The 17,855-nt window shown below is 44.7% G+C and overlaps 3 protein-coding genes across 4 annotated transcripts; 2 read left to right on the top strand and 1 right to left on the bottom strand.

Annotated features, from left to right (window-relative positions):
- The first annotated feature begins 179 nt into the window (after nucleotides 1-179).
- pom121 (POM121 transmembrane nucleoporin) lies at nucleotides 180-7,981 on the top strand. The gene is made up of 13 exons (XM_048237921.1): nucleotides 180-721; nucleotides 938-1,141; nucleotides 1,461-1,625; nucleotides 1,747-1,827; nucleotides 2,191-2,350; nucleotides 2,685-2,776; nucleotides 3,008-3,084; nucleotides 3,214-3,338; nucleotides 3,521-3,620; nucleotides 3,919-4,353; nucleotides 4,555-6,081; nucleotides 6,413-6,520; nucleotides 6,805-7,981. Exons 1-13 carry the CDS (start codon nucleotides 195-197, stop codon nucleotides 6,900-6,902), a joined length of 3,699 nt encoding a protein of 1,232 aa, XP_048093878.1. The 5' UTR covers nucleotides 180-194; the 3' UTR covers nucleotides 6,903-7,981.
- Nucleotides 7,982-9,019: 1,038 nt separating this feature from the next.
- On the bottom strand, nucleotides 9,020-12,261 carry nsun5 (NOP2/Sun RNA methyltransferase 5). The gene is made up of 10 exons (XM_048236728.1): nucleotides 12,051-12,261; nucleotides 11,800-11,919; nucleotides 11,346-11,517; nucleotides 11,038-11,146; nucleotides 10,773-10,911; nucleotides 10,552-10,667; nucleotides 10,217-10,395; nucleotides 9,719-9,947; nucleotides 9,425-9,580; nucleotides 9,020-9,317 (listed from the first exon to the last, which is right to left on the bottom strand). Exons 1-10 carry the CDS (start codon nucleotides 12,141-12,143, stop codon nucleotides 9,158-9,160), a joined length of 1,473 nt encoding a protein of 490 aa, XP_048092685.1. The 5' UTR covers nucleotides 12,144-12,261; the 3' UTR covers nucleotides 9,020-9,157.
- Nucleotides 12,262-12,354: 93 nt separating this feature from the next.
- Nucleotides 12,355-17,615, top strand: tbl2 (transducin beta like 2). 2 transcript variants are annotated; one of them, XM_048236747.1, is made up of 7 exons: nucleotides 12,355-12,777; nucleotides 13,204-13,319; nucleotides 15,111-15,295; nucleotides 15,378-15,529; nucleotides 15,669-15,795; nucleotides 16,638-16,790; nucleotides 16,972-17,615. In XM_048236747.1, the coding sequence occupies exons 1-7, from the start codon at nucleotides 12,654-12,656 to the stop codon at nucleotides 17,432-17,434; spliced, it is 1,320 nt and encodes a 439-aa protein (XP_048092704.1). In that variant the 5' UTR covers nucleotides 12,355-12,653; the 3' UTR covers nucleotides 17,435-17,615. The 2 variants fall into 2 exon arrangements, with proteins under 2 accessions (XP_048092704.1, XP_048092694.1); XM_048236737.1 differs by having other exon boundaries at nucleotides 12,357-12,777; nucleotides 13,201-13,319.
- Nucleotides 17,616-17,855: the final 240 nt, after the last annotated feature.

Raw genomic sequence — 17,855 nt, 5'->3', positions numbered from 1 at the left:
TGCCAATTATTCTAATTGTTGCTTTTTAAAGAACGTTGTGTCTGAGCGCGACCAGTTTCCTTAATTTTATTTCATACAAAACACATCATCATCATTATTATTAATATTGCCAGTGGGCGGCGATACTGTACCGGGAGTTGAAAATCAATCATCAAACTACAGAACCAAAAGAAGAAGAAACGTTGCGTTGTCCAATGATATCTCGAGACGACAAAGATGCGACGGGCACATTGATAGCGCAGCTACATACCGCCATGTCTCCGAAAGTAAAGTGGCGGCTAGCGATCACTGCTATTATACTTTGTGTGATTGTTATATTGTACCTAATTTTGACCCGTATTCCAACGTATATATACATTTTTGTCATTAGTGCTTGTGGCGTTGGTTGCTACTACAACGCGATAGATTTTCCTTTTCTCTCAAGATTAGGCCTTAATCCACGCCATGGTTTGACAATTCCAGCGGCTTTTCTTAACTGGTTACGCGGGTGGAGCATTAGTAGAGAATCGACAGCTAGGCGAAGAAACAGGACGCTTTCTCCCGCGAATAATGCTGTTTTGAGCAACGAAAAGCTTTCTGAAACTTCACTGCATTATCCGGATGCTTCTTTCAACTGTTCGTTTTACCCGCGACATACATACATGGATCGACCTGAGCCCAGTCCGTCGAGATTTTATGGAAAAACTCGTTTAACTCCCCTGAAAAAGAGACTTTCATACGGGTATGTTCAATTCCTTTAACATTATTTTTCTGAAGTCCAGTTGAAAATTGAATAACTCAAACTGCCAAATAACGTTAGCGTACAATGGGACTTTCTCTGTGTTTACGTTACTGATGAAAGTTATATTACTGTCAGTCTAAATAACCCACCAGCACATGTAAAAGTTAGCTACCAATTTAATCTTAGCCTGTATGCCTGTATTTCTTCTATTGCCAGAGGTGCCATGGAGAGCCCATCGCGCATTGTCTCCCCAGGACGACATTACACTGTCCATCAGGCGACAACCACATCCTTTGGAGTTCTACCCCAACCGTGGGATGGCTTCCACCAGAAGAGTATTCTAAAGCCGCGAAACTCTGCTGTAGTCCAAAGCGCTGTCAGGATAGCGAAACCAGAAAGCCACCCAAACATATCTGCTTTGTGAGTAGGATCTGTCAGCGCAGTATAATGATCTTCAGTCTACTTGAAACTTACTAACGTCATGTGCACATGTATACAACAACAGCCTTATAATGATGATGATAATAATTTCATATATCTGTATAGATAGATTTCTGGGCCTGTCCTCAGACTGAGGTAGGGGGAGTGTGTGGCTATGACCCCAACGTCTGCATGATCGGGCCTCAGGTCAAAGACATTTGAGAGGGGCTGTCTTAAAGGACCAGGAGACCAATAATGTCAGTTTTGTATGTTCTGTGACATTGATATGACCAGTTGTGTTAATGGTTTGTGTATGCAGCTTTGATAATTTGAACTCGCACATGGCCTCGCCAGAAAGCCTGCAGAGACAGCCTGAGCCATGCTCTCGAGAGAGCGTACCGAGTGTGCTGAGAGAAAGCCGCAAACGAGAGGTGGACAAAGAGGATAAAAGAGAGAATACTGATGGACAGTATGCAAAAAGAAGGTATAGAATGGCCATGAATACACTGTGTGTGTGTGTTTTGAGAATGTTGAATGTGTGTGTTGGAAATAGCATTTGCCTTGTAGTTCCTTAGCGTGCTCACAATTGCTCTCTTCTGCCTTAGTCGCCAAAACAGTGGTGGGAGTGCCAATTCAGGACTTGAGCCCCTATTGGCCAATGGAGCACCATCCCTGCAAGTACCAAGGTGAGTGTATGAACCTGAATTTTACGGGTTCTATAAGGGAGCTGTATCTCATGATTGGCATGGGGTACTTTCCATAAGTTCATTTCTCAATGCAAATCAAGCCTGCTATTAGGCTAACTGAAATAAAACCATGGCAAGCTCTAGGTATGGTGAAAAGTATATGATGTGGGGCTATTTTCATTCCAAAGGCCAAGGGAACTTTATCAGGATGTATCTATCTATCTCTATCTATCTATCTATCTATCTCTCTCTCTGCCGACTTTGCTCCCTGTACACCCTTTGTCCTCTTATTCTGCACATATCTGTGGTCTTTTTACATTTCTAATTAACTATTTTTGTTGCCCTGTCCTTCGTATCCTTCAGAACGGGTCAGAAGAGATGGCTGAATGGTGCGATGGCCGAGGAGTCGGCAACAAAGAGATCTCGCACGTCGTCCATCAGCTCTGGGGCCGGGGGCCCTAGCACTGCGGGGGCCCGTAACTCCATCACCAGCTCTTACAGCTCCTCCCAGGCTGCCTCCAAGGTAGATACTATTATGAAGCTGATTTGATCCAACAGCAGGACTACACCAGATCTAATCGTGGAGTGTAAAATGTTTTAGAAGTCTGGTGTAATTTCTTCGAATGTATGTCACCCTCACATGGGAATTGTGTGACATACAGCATCCAACTGAGTCAGAAACTCACCTTTGCTGAAGAGAATTATATTGTGAAATTGGACGACAAATTTACTATATATATTATTTATTTATTTATTTATTTTTTAAGTGTGCTATTAGGAGATTTAGCTTATCCTCCAGGTTCTGGTCACAGAAAAGTGGTTGTTTATTAAAGTTTATGCACGCTTCTTGTTTTCAGCGTAAGGCTCTCTCCAGCTCCAGTCAGTCCCCTTCAACAAGTCTGGGCTCCCCACGCCCTCAAACACCAGTGAGGGCAGCCAAAAAGCTCAGGTACATGCTTTCTCTACAGTTGGCTCTTTGACTTATGCTCTGTAGTTGCCTCTGCTATTGAAGCAGGTATCACCAAGATGACAACTTAAGATTTTTTTTTATTTTTTATAAACAACCACCAATCAAGTACTGAAGGGTGTGTACATCCTTTGTAGTTGTGTATTCTTTAGTGCATTTGTAGTGGACGTGGTGGTGTATAACTCCTGCTCTGTCTTCTTGTTTGTGGCACAGGGATGAGACCACCGACTCACCAAGTTTGTCATTTGGAAAGTCTGACAAGAATGACTCTGATTCATCTCCGGCCGCAAGTAACTTTCATTTTCATGTTTTATAATCCATAACACTCCACATGTCCTCTATCTCATAGAATAAGTAGTACCATACCTGTCGGCCTATTGTATTAGGAGATGACTGTTAGTGTTCTTACCTGTTCACAGAGGAGACCAAGCCTGCCCCTGAAACTCCCAAGTCTTTGGCCACCGCTAACTCGAAGGACCCTGGCTCCCAGCGTAGGCGCAAGATTCCACTCGTGTCTCATAACAAAGATGGACAGATTCCTCTGGTTAGCGAAGCCTTTGCCGGACTTCATCTGTATACACACTCCGATTCAGTTCTCCACCACACTCTTACTTTTAAGATAGATACTTTATTGATCCCCATGGGGAAATTCAAGATTTTTTTTTAAAATCAGTCAGACCAATATGTATCTTTTAAGACGATAGTAATAATGTTTTTTCTCCATAGCCCCCTCCACCTGAGCTTGGCTATACCATCACAGTTGAGGATTTGGACAGGGAGAGAAAAGCCAATCTCTCTCAGATTCAGAAGCTCCTGGAAGAACCTGGTAAGTTGAGCAAAGTGTCTGCCTGCTCTCTGAAATGCGCTTGATTGGGTGTTTTTTTTTTTGTGTTTTGATACCCAACACATCACATACCTGGTCAGAGATGTACAGAGTACCAGTGGCAGGAAAAAAATGAAGTCCAATTTTGTTTTGCTTTTTAAAATAAAAAGTTCCTCCTGTCACTGCTCCAAATAAACAGGAGTTCCATAATTTTGTCATCACATCCATATAGATGTAAACTGTAGAACCTGTCACATCACCTTTCCCACTGTTGTGATCCATATTTGTGTTTTGTTCACAGAACCAGAGAAGCCTGCACCTGAACCTGCACCTGCAGCCACAGCGGCCTCCATCTCCCTCTTCTCCACCTCCACCTCCACCACAGCTGCCACGGCAGCCCCAGCCACCACCACCACCACCAGCGAGAGCACTCCAGCTGCCTCGGCTCCCTCACTGAGCTCTGTCACAACCTCCGCTCCCACTCTCACCCTGCCCTCAGTGGCTCCCGGTGCATCCTCTGCCTTGGGGATCGCCACTGCCACTGCCGCTGCCACCACTCTTGGGGCTCCTGCTGGCCTGCCGCCTCCCTACTCCTCCTCCACCACCACCACCTCCTCCTCCTCACTGGGGCTCCTCGTAACCTCTCCCCCCACCCCTGCTGCTGCGAGCCAGCCCAACCCCCTGCTGGAGAGTCTGAAGGCCATGAGGTCGCCTGCGTTTGGAAACACAATTGCAGGTCTGCACTGAGGAAATATTTTTAACATTTCAATTGTTTGAATATGAATGGGATGGATGTACATTTATGAAGTTCGTTGGAGTGGTTTGGTCTCCGAGGTTGTCTTGCTAAGATTGTTGTGTGTTTAGTGTTGATCTCATGTTTACATGTCTGTTGTGTGTTTTTAGTGATGATCTCTCACGGTGTTTCCTCTGCCCTTAGGTACCACCTTGCCCACACCAGCTGCCGTGATGACAACTGCTGTACTGACACCCGCTGCCCAGAGTGCGGGCCCTGTGAAGTCTGAGCCCAGTGCGGCTGCCCCACCGGCCGGTGCCCCTCCAGCGTACCCCGGTGCAACGCGCCCGGCCCCCAACATGAACTCGGCCTTCGCCCAGGTCCTGAGTCAGCCCCTGCAGGTGTCCTCGAGCGGAGCAAGCCTGTTTGGGCTGGTCAAGCCGACGGCGACCCTCGCCTCCACGGCCCCCCCAGCCAGTTGCTCTTCCTCATCCTCATCCTTAGCCCAGACAACCATGGCGGCGGCGGTTGCCTCATCTGGTATCGGCCTTTTTGGCACCACCACGTCAGCCGCACTGCCGACCTCTGGCTTCAAGCCCATCTTTGGAGCGTCCACCACAGCCCCTGCCTCGGTGCCGGCGCAAGAGAGCAAACCTGCTGTTCCCACCTACACAAACATCTTTGGCAGTACGAACAGCAGCAACATTTTCAGCCAGATGGGGGCCCCGGCAACGACGTCGGCTCCAGCGGCCGCATCAGCAGCACCGGCGGTGGCAGGCGGTGGAAGCACCAGTCTGTTTGGAGGGCTCACCGCCAGCCGGACGGCTCCGGCCTCCACCGCCGCCAGCGCCGCAACCTCCACGCCTGCCAAGTCTCTGTTTGGCAGCTGGGGTGCGGCAGCACCGGCGGCAACTGCCACTACACCTGCCAACACATTCCAATTCGGAGGCTCCTCCACCACGACTGCCAGTGGCGCAGCACCAGCACCAGCGTCTGTCTCCACTGTCAACTCCTCCAGCACCGCCACGTTCCAGTTTGGTGGGGTCCAACAACCGGCACCCACTGCCGCCGCCTCCACCCAGCCCGCGGCCCCTCAGGGTGGCTTCTCGTTTGGCCAGCCGTCAGGGGGTCAGAGCTCCACGCCGGCTACCTTCGGAGGGTTTGGCATGGCAAGCACTAACTCCGCAGCTGCCCCCGCCTCTTCCTCCACCGCCACCATGCCAGCAGCATCAGTGTCTGTGTTCGGGACATCATCCTTCGGCGGTGCCACCCAAGCAGCATCTGGCGGCAAGCCCTTTACATTTGGGGGCACGGCAGCGGCAGGGCCGTCGACCGGCAACACGGCATCTCCATTTGGGTTCGGAGGTGGTGCTGGGGGTGCCACTGCTGCGCCCTCTGCCACGCCAGCATCTGCTTTCGGCACGGGCGGGCAGTCGATGTTCGGCAGCAGTGCTGGAAGCGCAGCGTCAGGCTTCTCGTTCGGGAGTGCGGGCGCTGCCGCCGCCACCACCACCACCACCTCCGCCCCTGCTGTCCCGACCTTCGGGACCCCCTCCACTCAGACTGCAGCCCCCCTCGCGGCGGCAAACCCCACTTTCACATTTGGCCAGCCGGCGCAGAACACCCCGGCAACCCCTGCAACCAACTCCAACACAGGCGGCTTCAACTTCGGCACACCTCAGTCTCAGACACCCTCATTCTCATTTGGAGCCAATACAGCCAACTTTCTTGGTAAAGAGTAGCAGATGATGTGATTTATATGTCTGTTTTCACACCACATGCCTTATAGAGAAGATACACACACACACACACACACACACACACACACACACACACACACACACACATAAATATGTACTACACAGACAATAACACTGTGTGTGTGTATTTATATATTCTAAGAGTGAAGGGTTCTTTCAGCAACTTTCAGTCTATGCCTCAGTTAACCAGAGGCATTGTAAAAGTAATGCATTTAGGCCTCAGACTCGGAGGATGCATGTTGTTGATTGTATAGAGAGGAAAGGCATGCGTCTCATTGTCTTGGTTTTTTTCTGTCTCTCAGCGACATCCACCCCATTCAATCAGCCGGCTGCTGGAGGCTCCATGGCCTTTGGTTCACCCCAGGCACCCCAAGCACAGGGCTTCAACGCACAGACAGGCTCTCCTTTCGGTATGTACTTATTGTCTTATAGCTGGACATGATCTTTTACGGTGCTTCAAGCTGGGTTGGCAGTTTTAGCCTCCATAAGTCTCCGTATCGGATCCACCTTCTGTGCAGTTTGCTTGCTATTTGCATTTAAAGGCGAGTTTTGACGTTGCTGTTCTATGTGGTCCAGGAGAGGTTTTATTTCTGTAATTGCATTTTAGAGAAAACAAAAAAAACGTTTACTTATTGCATGTTGAAGGAAAGCAAATGACGCCTATCCTAAGGTTCCGGGTTTCTCTGTCCTCCAGGGGGCGCCTCTATGGGAAGCTTCTCAATCGGCGCTGGCTCCAAACCCTCTGCTCGCCAGAGGCTGCAAGCTCGTAGGATGCACGTGAGGAAGAAGTAGCCCCTCACCACTGGGGTTTCGTCAGCAGCACAGCGCCCCCCCAATGGACTATTTCAGCTGCTGCAACCACTGTGGTTGCTTGCGGCCATGGCTGTACTGAGTAAATATATGATAGGTTTAAAATGAGTCCCTTTTTTGTACTTGAAAAAAAAAAAAAACCTAAAAACTTAAGATGAGGAATTTGAGTTTCATTACTTTGCATTGTATGTATTATTTTATTGTTTTTGATTTTAGTGTCTAATTTTACCATGAAATTGTTTTTCCTCAATAAAGTGTGTATAAGGTTTTTTTCCATCCCATGCTGTGTCAGAATTTCTTGAAGTGGAAAATTATTTATATGGGGGATGGTAGTTTACTATAAAAAGCTAGAGATGGTACATGTATAGGTGGGTCATTCCGTGTCAAATCAGATGAGGTTGTTGCTTGTCTACATCAAGAATGGTTCCCAAAACCAAGGCCTGTAAAATATTTCTGTCTTAATATTATTTTCAGCCCTTGAAATTACTTTTTTACAACCTGAAAATCACATTGTCTGGTAAGATATGTTTGGGCATTAATATAATGAAAAGTATTATTCATAGGCAGCCCAAACTTTGTTGGGAGGAAGACAAACATGTTCTCAGTGTTACTGAACCATTAAAAGTTTGTACGGCATTCTTGTTATTGATTTTCTACAAGGCCCTAGATTTAGAAAAAAGAGTGACATTAAGTGTAGTATACACTTGTTTTTGTATGCATTTGGTAAAATCAATCATTATTTTGTATAATGTTGTACCAATATTTAAGCTCTCCACAATGGGCTTGAAGATTTGGATCATTTTCATAGGATTAAAATGGTATGGGGTAGCTAGTAGGCACCTAATCTATGTGAAAGTAGCTCAGTTTATGGGCATTTAGTGTACAAAGTGCCAATGTTGTACCATAGATAGATAAATTGAGTCAAAATCACTGTTTTGCTTCAGGGCTAACCCCAAAAGTATACAATGTAACCAAGTCAGTGTATTTATGTACGAATGAAACATGGTGCATCATTGGCACTTTATACATGAAATGACTATAAACAGCTATTTCCACGTTGATTTTCATGTTCTTACTAACTACCTCACATGCCATTTTAGTCCTATGAACATTACCAAAAACTGCACACCTTTGCAATCACACCTTGTTTTATCTTTATGTGCATTTGTTGCAGAGACCTCAAATATTGGCTCAACATTAATAAAGTATTGTATTTGCAGACAAAATAATGATTGGTGACATGTGGATACAAAAATGAGTGCAGGATCCTCAATATCACCAGTTTTGCATTTCTTTCCACATCTAGGCACTTATATAGGCTAGGAATAAAACTTTTCATAAAGTATTTCAGTTAGCCTCATATTTCAGTTAGCCTATTAGCTGGTTTGATTTGCATTGAGCTCAATGTGCATCAAACGAGCTAATAGGCTAACTGAAATAAAACCATCCCAAACTCTAGGTATGGTGAAGGGTATGTGATGATGTGGGGCTATTTTAATTCCAAAGGCCAAGGGAACCCTGTACCCCTAGTACCCTGGATCCATGAAATCACTGGCCTTTAAAAATAAAAATCTGCCTGCCTCTATGGGAATTTAACATAGGGGTGCCAATACTTATGATCCATGTATTTTAAGGAAGAAAATGTATTTATTTATGATGCATTATTCATTCACAAAGAAAATTGGTGTCCTTAAAGGTTGGATATTTCTTCATTTTGTTACTTATTGCATTAAGATCAATTTCCAAAAGATGATTTTATATTCCTCCTTTTAGTCAACTTTAGCAGAGGTGCCAATAATTCTGGAGGGTACTGTATGTACCTGGAGAAGGGAAGACTTATCTTTCAACCCAATTATAACATGGACATGACTTCATATTGAGAAAGTTAAGAATGTTAAATGTCAGTTGTAGTCATAGTTCACACATTTTTCATAATAAACCATCTTAAAATTACTGAGGATTCTAGAATAATATTACATTACATTACATTAGGCTGATGCTTTTTTAGCCAAAGCGACTAACAACATGGTAAACAGATATAAATAGGGGGAGGTGTTTTGAACCGGTATCATACAGGTGCATTAATTCACATGCACCAATAGAGAGAACATATTTATGGTGTCATATAAACAGGAACATACAGACGCATTTCATCACTTCTAAACATTGAAAGTACATAAGTCCTAAAATATGCCCATAAATGATCACTGCACAGCCAGTCCTGCAGTTCAAAACAGTCACTGTGTTGTCTTCTGCTTCTTCCTGTTCCTATTCCGGTTCCTCTTGCGCTTCTTCGCTGAAGAGTTCTGCTGCTCTTCCTCTGGAGAACAAAGCTCCTCAACATCCTCCTCTGCCTCGAGAGAACCACCAACAGGTGGAACCACCGTTGGGGAAGGGCTACATCAAGAGAAAAGTAGTGTTGTATTAGCAACAGTACATTACTACATCGAACCATAATACAGTTTATTGACTGCATTGATCTTTCCTCATATATGACAACATACAGAATTTGCTGGTTCATGGCTTGACTTCCAGGAGCTTGTCGTTCAAACATGGCAACAAAGAAGCCATGAGTGAGAGTCTTGGTGTTACTGGCACGCAGGCACTGTGTGTGCGGAGACAGTCCTCGCTCAGGCCATTGTGGGAAAAGCTTCACCAGCCTACAGAGTGTGGAAGGACAGTCACTGTTAGAACACCAAGTGTGAAACTGCACACTTTTCTTTAAAATACCTTTAAATTTCTCCAAACCTGAGCAATAGTTAACACTTAACACTGACCCAGGTTGCACGTGAGCCTACCTGAAAGCAGGGTTTTGTTGAAGGCAGGCAGCGACCACCTGTTCGTTCTCCTCTGTGTGTATGGAGCAGGTGGAGTAGACCACACGCTGCACCCGTGGGAACTGAAGGGCGTGGGTCAGACAACGCTGCTGGAACGCAGACAGAGCCTGTAGGCGACTGGCTTCCTTCGCCTCTGCCTGAGCCTGCTCTTCTGGCAGCTCAGAGCCTCCATCACGCAGACATACCATTCCTGCAGGATAATAGAAGAACACCAAGAAGTCAACACTTGCCCTTTTTTATCCAAGGTTGAAGAGGTGTTTGGGCCTTGTCTTCAGTGTGTTCAGCACTGCAAGAACATCATCCAGAATTGAGTTGGCAATCACCAAATGTACTGGTAACATTCAAACATTTAAACAGAAGAGATAAAAAAAAACACATTTGAAGATGATTCAATCCATTGTTCAAGCTAGAACACAGACCAAATATAATACCGCAAGTCGTGAGGTTGTTTTACTGCACCTGATCCACTGCATGAAGGATCCAACAGAATGTACTTCACATCTTTGTATTCTGCACTCTGTGGGTCCACCTTTAGAAAGTCTTGATTGGCCAACTGTTGACATGTGACTCCAGCTCTGAGTAGTAGGGTGCTCATGGTGGACAAGCGCTTGGCATCATGGTCAAAGGCAAATAGCTTCCTGAAGAGATGTACCACACAAAGGCTCAATAAAACTCACAACTCTGACAGATCTATGCCATGGCCATGCCATATCCATGCCATGTATCCAGCTGGATATCATGGATAGTGTAGAATATAGTTCATATAGTATAGTATGCATATTGTGCGTGCCTACCCCTTGTTGCTCATGAGAGCAGCGAGGTGGCTGGTCTTGTTCCCTGGTGCAGCACAGGCATCAATAACATGGCTCCCAGCAGGGGGGTTGAGAAGAAATGCTGGCAGACAGCTAGCCTGCAACAGTAATCAACAACTGTTGTAACAAACTGTGCTTTATAAGAGATGACAATACATTGAAACAACAAGCATATTCTGAAATACAACAAGCAGGTTATATACCTTGTCTTGAAGAATAACATGCCCAGCTTTATACAGAAAGTGGTCATGGAAGTCTGTTTTTGCAGAGAAAACCAGTAGGTTTGGTAGGTGAAGGTCACTGATGAATGCTTTGTCAGAGAGCCTGCACAAATCCTGAATCCTGTAGATAAATGTCATATTTAAATCAGAAATATAACTACATGCATAACTACAGATCATATGACTAACATCTGATTTAGTCAGTCTAAAAGGCATTTTACACACAACTTATATTACTATGACTGACCCGTTTGCATGCCCCTGATAGGAGAAGCCCTCTCTTTTCATATAGTCAATGACATCATCCACTGTGGTCTTCAGGGTGTTCACTCGCACATACCGTGGAAGTTGATCTCCTGTGGGGATGAAATAAATCAATCATAGCTCCTACTTTAAAGTCTTTGGGTGTGCACAATATCTACATGTCCTCTATCAAGTCGAGTGTCACTATTTGAAGCATTTCAGGATCATCTACCGTAGTATCTCAGTTTGAAGTATTTCAGGTCTATGTGTAGCACTTTTTTAACCTTCCTGAAAAGTTGTTTGTTCACTTACCATCTCCCTTCTTCACATTGGCAGGAAGGAGGTCCTCATTGCAGCTGACCTTCTTTTTCACCTTCATCCTAGCCAGAGCAGCTTGGAGACGTGATCGATGCTTCATCATCAGTGTCTTCCAATGTCCCCCACATTTCAGGCCTTGTCCAAAGAGCAGATCATACACAAGAACCTAGTGACAAGGAATGTGCAGGTTTGTGTTGATAGCAAGCTGGATATATTCAAAATGGTGTTTGCCGGTAATTATGCAGACAGAGATTGTGAAAGTGTCCACTGTCAAATAAAAAGAAAACCATGATACTAACGGCAAGATCTACAATATAGATGCTGCTGTTTAACAATGGTGAGCAGACGCCACCACCTACACTGAATTGTATCAAACACCTTCTTTTATATATAGTTTCCATAATTGCTTTCATCGCTGTTGATTCAGCAAAAAAAGCATTCAAGATACCTTTGCGAGATTGATTCGGAGCTTGGTTTCTTTGATCAGCTTGGTAGTGTCAATGATCTCCTGTAACACTGTTGAATACTTCTGTGTCTCGCATACCAGAGCAAAGAGCTGCTTGATGTTCTAAGACGGGAAAGAATACACAGAATAATGCTTATGAACCAGTTAAATGACATCTGAAAACACATAAACACCATACAGGACTAGTATAAAGACGTGGACGGCTGCAAGTACTTTAAGTTACCAGAACATACCTCAAACTTGCTGTCGTAAACCAAAGTCTTTACAGCTCCTCGTTTCTGTTCAACTTTATCAAGAATACCCGCTGCGTTGCTATACAACGCCATGTTAATTAACTACACACTACGGCTAATTGAATCGATGTATTATAATTTCATCAACAAGGAAAATAGCCCAAATCCAATCTGTTCCTTCTATCTAAACAGCCCACGTTAAAGCATGGAGAAATTTCTTTACGGCTGCTGTAAGCAATTGTAATGCTTTACGTCAGACAAATTGAGAAGTTCATTCTGCTTTACGGCAGTAGTCACAACTTGCCTGCCTAGTAGCTGGTACTATTCGGTTTTGAGCTAAGAACGGCTGTATGTGTTTTAACGTGTTAGTGAGAAACCTTTGCTCATCAGATAAACCGGTTGAATTGATAACTTCTAAGTAACGCCATAAAACCCCTGGGTTCTGCATTTAGATTCGCTAGCCATTTAGCTCGTGAGCAAACCAACGGTGACTCGGGCTGCTGCGGTGGAACTTGAGACTTCTCAGTGCAACTTGAGTGAGAGCTGATAGCTAGTTAGCCAACTGAAGGTTTGGGGTAACGTGGCACAAACATTTATATAAAAATGGAGCCAGCTGCCCTTATAGCTCTTACTTTAGTGATCGGAGCCTTGATTCTTCTGGTTGCCGTCGCAGTAAGCAAAAGGAAAGGCGAATTGTCTGAACAAGTGGAACAGAAAGAAGTCTCTGGTAACGTTAACGTTAAGGATCTATTCGGAGATAAAGCCAAAAATTGGTGTTTCAATTACCACTGTATTTTTCAAGACATTCTAGAACCCGTATTTTACTTGGATTAAAAACGTAAACGTAACGCAAACTATTAACATTAGGGTGGGGAAAGCGTTGTACCTGTAACTTATTGTACACTGCGAACTGATATGTAAATATGTATGTATGTATGTAAACTTATCTTGGTTAACTTCCTGATGGAATTCGAATCGATAAATACGAAGTATGATAACAGTTATGTTTTGATAGACTGACTGGACCTGTAGTGAGGCGTCAGGTCTTGATCGTAGTATTAGATGTGCAAAGGTTGCATATTTTATGTACCTCTGTGCAATACTTCAATCACAATATTCTGAAGTTTGTATGTCATGCTTTGCCTTCCAGTAGAGGAGAACGTGGCGAAATCAGCCCCAGCCAAAAAGCAGAAAGCCCAACAGCGTCCAAGGAAGGAGAGAGTCCAACAACATACCTTCACTCACCCGCTGCTGGCTTCCTCTCTAAAAGTAGGTGCAGGCATATCCGTTACACATTCCTTTCGAAGAACAATTTAAGGCCAAATCATTCCCATTTATCATTATGTATGGTGTTGTTGCCATTCCTGTCTACACCCTCTTCCATTAATGTTTCACAGTTTATGAAAATACTGCATAAATTGTAAAGTATCTTTGGTAAAGGAAATATGTGTTAAGTGCAGGTTGGTCATGAAAGGCCAGGCTGATATGACTTTCTTGTTGCATTTGCATTGTTAGGGCTATGAGATGTGTGTTGTTTATAAGAGGATAATACATAAGCAGTGTAAGGCCACACATCCCTTGGATGAGTGCAGGATCCAGTACAAGAGTATCCAAAGAAAATAAGGAAGATCCGCACACCATATAGCTCCCATTCACAGATTTATTTATTTGTTTCAACCCGTGTCTGAGGAAGAGCCACACGGCTCAAAATGTCTGGGCATCGCATGGGTGTCCCCCTCTATTTACAAAAATGTCTTGAAGACCCAGCTGTTCATCTGGTCTATACACTCAAAAACTGGTGTTCATGCACATGCACTCTGGACTTGTAACCGGAGGGTTGCCGGTTCGAGCCCCGACCAGTGGGCCGCGGCTGAAGTGCCCTTGAGCAAGGCACCTAACCCCTCACTGCTCCCCGAGCGCCGCCGTTGAAGCAGGCAGCTCACTGCGCCGGGATTAGTGTGTGCTTCACCTCACTGTGTGTTCACTGTGTGCTGTTTGTGTTTCACTAATTCACCGATTGGGTTAAATGCAGAGACCAAATTTCCCTCACGGGATCAAAAAAGTATATATACTTATACTTATACATACCTTGTGTCTTGGACCAACACACTATCAATACACCAGCCAGTTAACACATTGTTTCAAGAGCAGCGAAGAAATGGGTGACATCTGTTTGGCTGTTGAGCTCAAGGGTTTTCAAGGGTTGATGTAATCAGAGAGGTTTCCTGTGTTGCATGATGGTTTTTGAACTTTGAATGCTGATATTCATATGATTACACCTGCATGTTGAGGACACTTTTGTGTGTGAGGCAAGTATTTTATACAGAATGAACTTGTTTTTTATTTTTGTTTTGGGGTGGGGGCAGTTTTAAAGGGACACCAGGCAACATTTTCGTGTTAAGTAATCATCTTCGTAAGTCAGTATATCGTTAAATGACACTTCACAGGGCGATTGAAGACTCTCTCGCCCACCTGTACTGCCTGCAGAAAGAATATCCCGCTTGAAAGTTCAGTGTATCGTACCCGCCGACCTTCAGTCTCACAAAGTCTCAGACATCGCGAGAAGCAGGATCAGTTTACATCCTGCATCCACAGCACAGAGGCAGGCTAATGAAACGCTAGCAATTGTTGCAAACGTGTGTATAATGGCAGAGCCGGCGTAGAAGACGGAAGATGCAAAGAAAAGGAAAAGAGCTTTAGACCGAGCGAGGGCTTGCATACGTATCGACACGTACAGATGCTAGGGGGAGTTTCGTAGAGAAAAAGCCTCAGGCTTGCCTGGTGTCCCTTTAATATTCATAAAGTTTCACGAAATTAGTTACTAGCAAAGCTTATGTTATAAATTTGCCATTATTTTGGTTGTTTGGTCATGTTCTTATGTTCTGTTAAGAAAACAAAGCTGCAATAAAATGGTTGTAATCGTTGTTGTAACTGGCAAACAATGTTTGTAGCCTAAATGCTTAATATTTCTTTTTAACAGGTATAGTTTTATGTATTTATTTGCACTGTATAAATTGTGTGCTAACCTATTCATTCTTTTCCACTCTCTGTTTAATCTAGAGTCACAACAGCAGTGTGACCTGTATCGATTTCAGCAGTAATGGGAAGTACCTGGCCTCATGTGCGGATGACCGGACAGTTCGAATATGGAGCACCAAGGACTTCATGGATCGAGACCATCGCTGCCTGCGGGCTAATGTAGAACTAGACCATGCTACACTGGTCCGATTCAGCCCAGACTCAAGGTAGGAACATTATCTAGGAACATTAGAGATGAATTACCGAATTCAAAGATATCCTTTCTGACCATTAACTTTCTGACTCTAGGGCTTTCATCACCTGGTTAGCAAATGGAGATACAATACGGATTTTTAAAATGACTAAAAAGGAAGATGGAACATTCATTTTCAAAGCTAATCCAGAAGACTTCCCCCAAAGACACAAGGCAAATGTTATTAATATTGGAATAGCAGAAACAGGTTTGTATGACCGTTTCATAAACTACAGCAGTGATGTTTACTTGGCAGAAGAAGACATTTCAACGAATGAGATGGCATAGTGAACAAAATGTGGTTGTTACCTGATTTTGCTGACTTGTTCTATTTTTGTTAAATTTAGGCAAATTTATCATGAGTGCATCTAGTGACACTACTATTCTGGTGTGGGACCTTAAAGGAGAGGTGCTGGCCTCTATAAACACTAACCAGATGACCAACTCCTATGCTTCTATCTCGCCTTGTGGAAGGTATGTTATTGTTCACTTTGTGAATAGACCCTTTTAACAATAAAAACAAAAACAATGCTTGAAAAGGTCTATAGGGTCTGGGGACACTCATTGGGAAATGTTTCCAACAGTGACATACCGGTACTAATGGGCGTACACTTTGGGCAAAGTTTGAAATCATTCCAGCCCAACCAATTGCATTGATCAGGGATCTCTAATGTTATTTCCTACTTCGCCACTTACCTTTGCAAAAGGATAATAAGTCGCATCGACAGCAAGGAAATAATTACAGATGTGTAATGTTTGCTGGCATTGCGACTTCCTCTAATTCTACCACTGTCACTTTATATTTTGAAACTAACGTCATCCCCTCTTGTTGGTTCAAAAGCATTGGTTACTTTTTCCCCTTGCATCCCGTGGAACCAATCAGATCGTATCTGATATAGGCGGGCCAGAGGCGAGCTAAACTGATGACGACAGCGCTGCAACGTTGGAAACATTGACCGTAGTGTTATCCAATTGCGTCGAGGTCCGCAATCATTCAGAGCAAACATTGGTCTGGTGTTATCCAATTGCGTGCAGTGAGATTTTCAAATGCATGTTTGGTGCCGCCCCTCGAGTTGGGACATTACATTGTTCATGGCTAGACCCTTTATCTTTCTAGATTATCAGGGTCTGGATTTTCCAGGTTAGAAATTGCTACTCCTGCAAATGATAAAATCGTCTTATGTTGTGGCCATACTTTTCTGTTTTCTCTGTTTAAAGTACCAGGGACGTTCTTTTACTGCATCCACAGATGGATTTACAAGTGAAACAGAAGTGTGCCTGTGATTGATTTGTCATGTTTGTTTGTGTTGGACCAGGTTTATTGCTTCCTGTGGTTTCACCCCTGATGTGAAAGTGTGGGAGGTCTGCTTTGCGAAGAGTGGGGAGTTTAAAGAGGTGGTGCGGGCGTTTGACCTCAAAGGGCATTCAGCAGGTGTCCACTCGTTTGCCTTCTCAAATGATTCCCGCAGGTATGACACCACTGTTAAGAAGCTTGTACAGTATTTTACATCCAGAGGACTTCCAGCTACATTCAGTACATACATTTTTAGTTGATGCTGATGGGATTTCTCTGGCTAGAGACTTGGTAGACATTTTTGATTCTCCTTTCTGATATGATGTGATGTCTCCAACAACTTTCCTGTCCCACAGAATGGCGACCGTCTCCAAAGACGGCACGTGGAAGCTGTGGGACACAGACGTGGAGTACAAGAAGCAGCAGGACCCCTACCTCCTCCGCACTGTCCCCTGCAAGTCCTCGGAGGGCAGTCGGATCGCCCTGTCGCCTGATGCGCGCGTAGTGGCCGTGTCCAGTGGCTGCGACATCGCCATGTTCAACGCCGCCACTGGTGAGCTGGAGGAAGAGTTCCAAGGCGTCCACTCAGAAGAGATCAACAACATGAAGTTTGACATTAACGGCCGCTTCCTGGTCTCCAGCGGCGACCGCGCCATCCGAGTGTTCCACAACGCCACGGGCTACCGTGCCGCGATCCAGGACATGCAGGCCATGCTCAAGAAGGCCTCGAACGAGGGCATGCGGCTGCGGCTACAGCAGCAGATTCAGGATGCGCAGAGCGCCCTGGACACGGTGCTCGCCGGCGCAGGCAAGGACTGAACCTGACAGGACTGAAACTGAGCTGACGGGAAGCCACCTCTTGTGGTGGCCTCCTCCACTTCCTCCTCCTCATCCTCGAGCTCCGTGTCCGGTCTGGAGGTCTGGCTGACGGTGAAGATGCCTTTGATCTGTGACATTTGCATGTTGATTTTATGCAGAATAAAAAGTGTTTGTAAGAATGCTGAAGGCCATTGTTTGTTGTTTTTAATCCCTGTGGGTTTATTAATGTCATCCATTTGTCTCAGTTATTGCTGTGCAACAGCCCAGAATGAAAATTGATGGAGTTTACTTGTTATGGTATTTTATACTTATTTCAATTGACACTAACGATTTGTCCCTAATGTTTTAATCTCTTTAGAAAGGGCAGTGATAATTTGGTTAATTTGGATCTTGTTGAACATTGTTTTCTCTCTTCTTCAGA

This window comes from Alosa alosa, chromosome 2 (genome assembly GCF_017589495.1).
Source record: "Alosa alosa isolate M-15738 ecotype Scorff River chromosome 2, AALO_Geno_1.1, whole genome shotgun sequence".
NCBI lineage: Eukaryota > Metazoa > Chordata > Actinopteri > Clupeiformes > Clupeidae > Alosa > Alosa alosa.
The sequence above is the reverse complement of the archived record's forward strand: the minus strand, read 5'-3'. Positions and strand labels throughout refer to the sequence as shown.

Excerpts from the sequence above, each read along its gene's own strand:
- tbl2 (XM_048236737.1), top strand. The coding sequence starts at position 12,654 with ATGGAGCCAGCTGCCCTTATAGCTCTTACTTTAGTGATCGGAGCCTTG. Across the intron at positions 12,778-13,200 it reads GGAACAGAAAGAAGTCTCTG|TAGAGGAGAACGTGGCGAAA; the intron begins GTAACGTTAACG and ends TTTGCCTTCCAG. Across the intron at positions 15,796-16,637 it reads TCTATCTCGCCTTGTGGAAG|GTTTATTGCTTCCTGTGGTT; the intron begins GTATGTTATTGT and ends GTGTTGGACCAG.
- nsun5 (XM_048236728.1), bottom strand. The coding sequence starts at position 12,143 with ATGGCGTTGTATAGCAACGCAGCGGGTATTCTTGATAAAGTTGAACAG. Across the intron at positions 9,948-10,216 it reads TCCTTCATGCAGTGGATCAG|GAATGGTATGTCTGCGTGAT; the intron begins GTGCAGTAAAAC and ends ATTATCCTGCAG. Across the intron at positions 9,318-9,424 it reads GCCATGAACCAGCAAATTCT|CCCTTCCCCAACGGTGGTTC; the intron begins GTATGTTGTCAT and ends CTCTTGATGTAG.
- pom121 (XM_048237921.1), top strand. The coding sequence starts at position 195 with ATGATATCTCGAGACGACAAAGATGCGACGGGCACATTGATAGCGCAG. Across the intron at positions 3,339-3,520 it reads AAGATGGACAGATTCCTCTG|CCCCCTCCACCTGAGCTTGG; the intron begins GTTAGCGAAGCC and ends TTTTCTCCATAG. Across the intron at positions 3,621-3,918 it reads GAAGCTCCTGGAAGAACCTG|AACCAGAGAAGCCTGCACCT; the intron begins GTAAGTTGAGCA and ends TTTTGTTCACAG.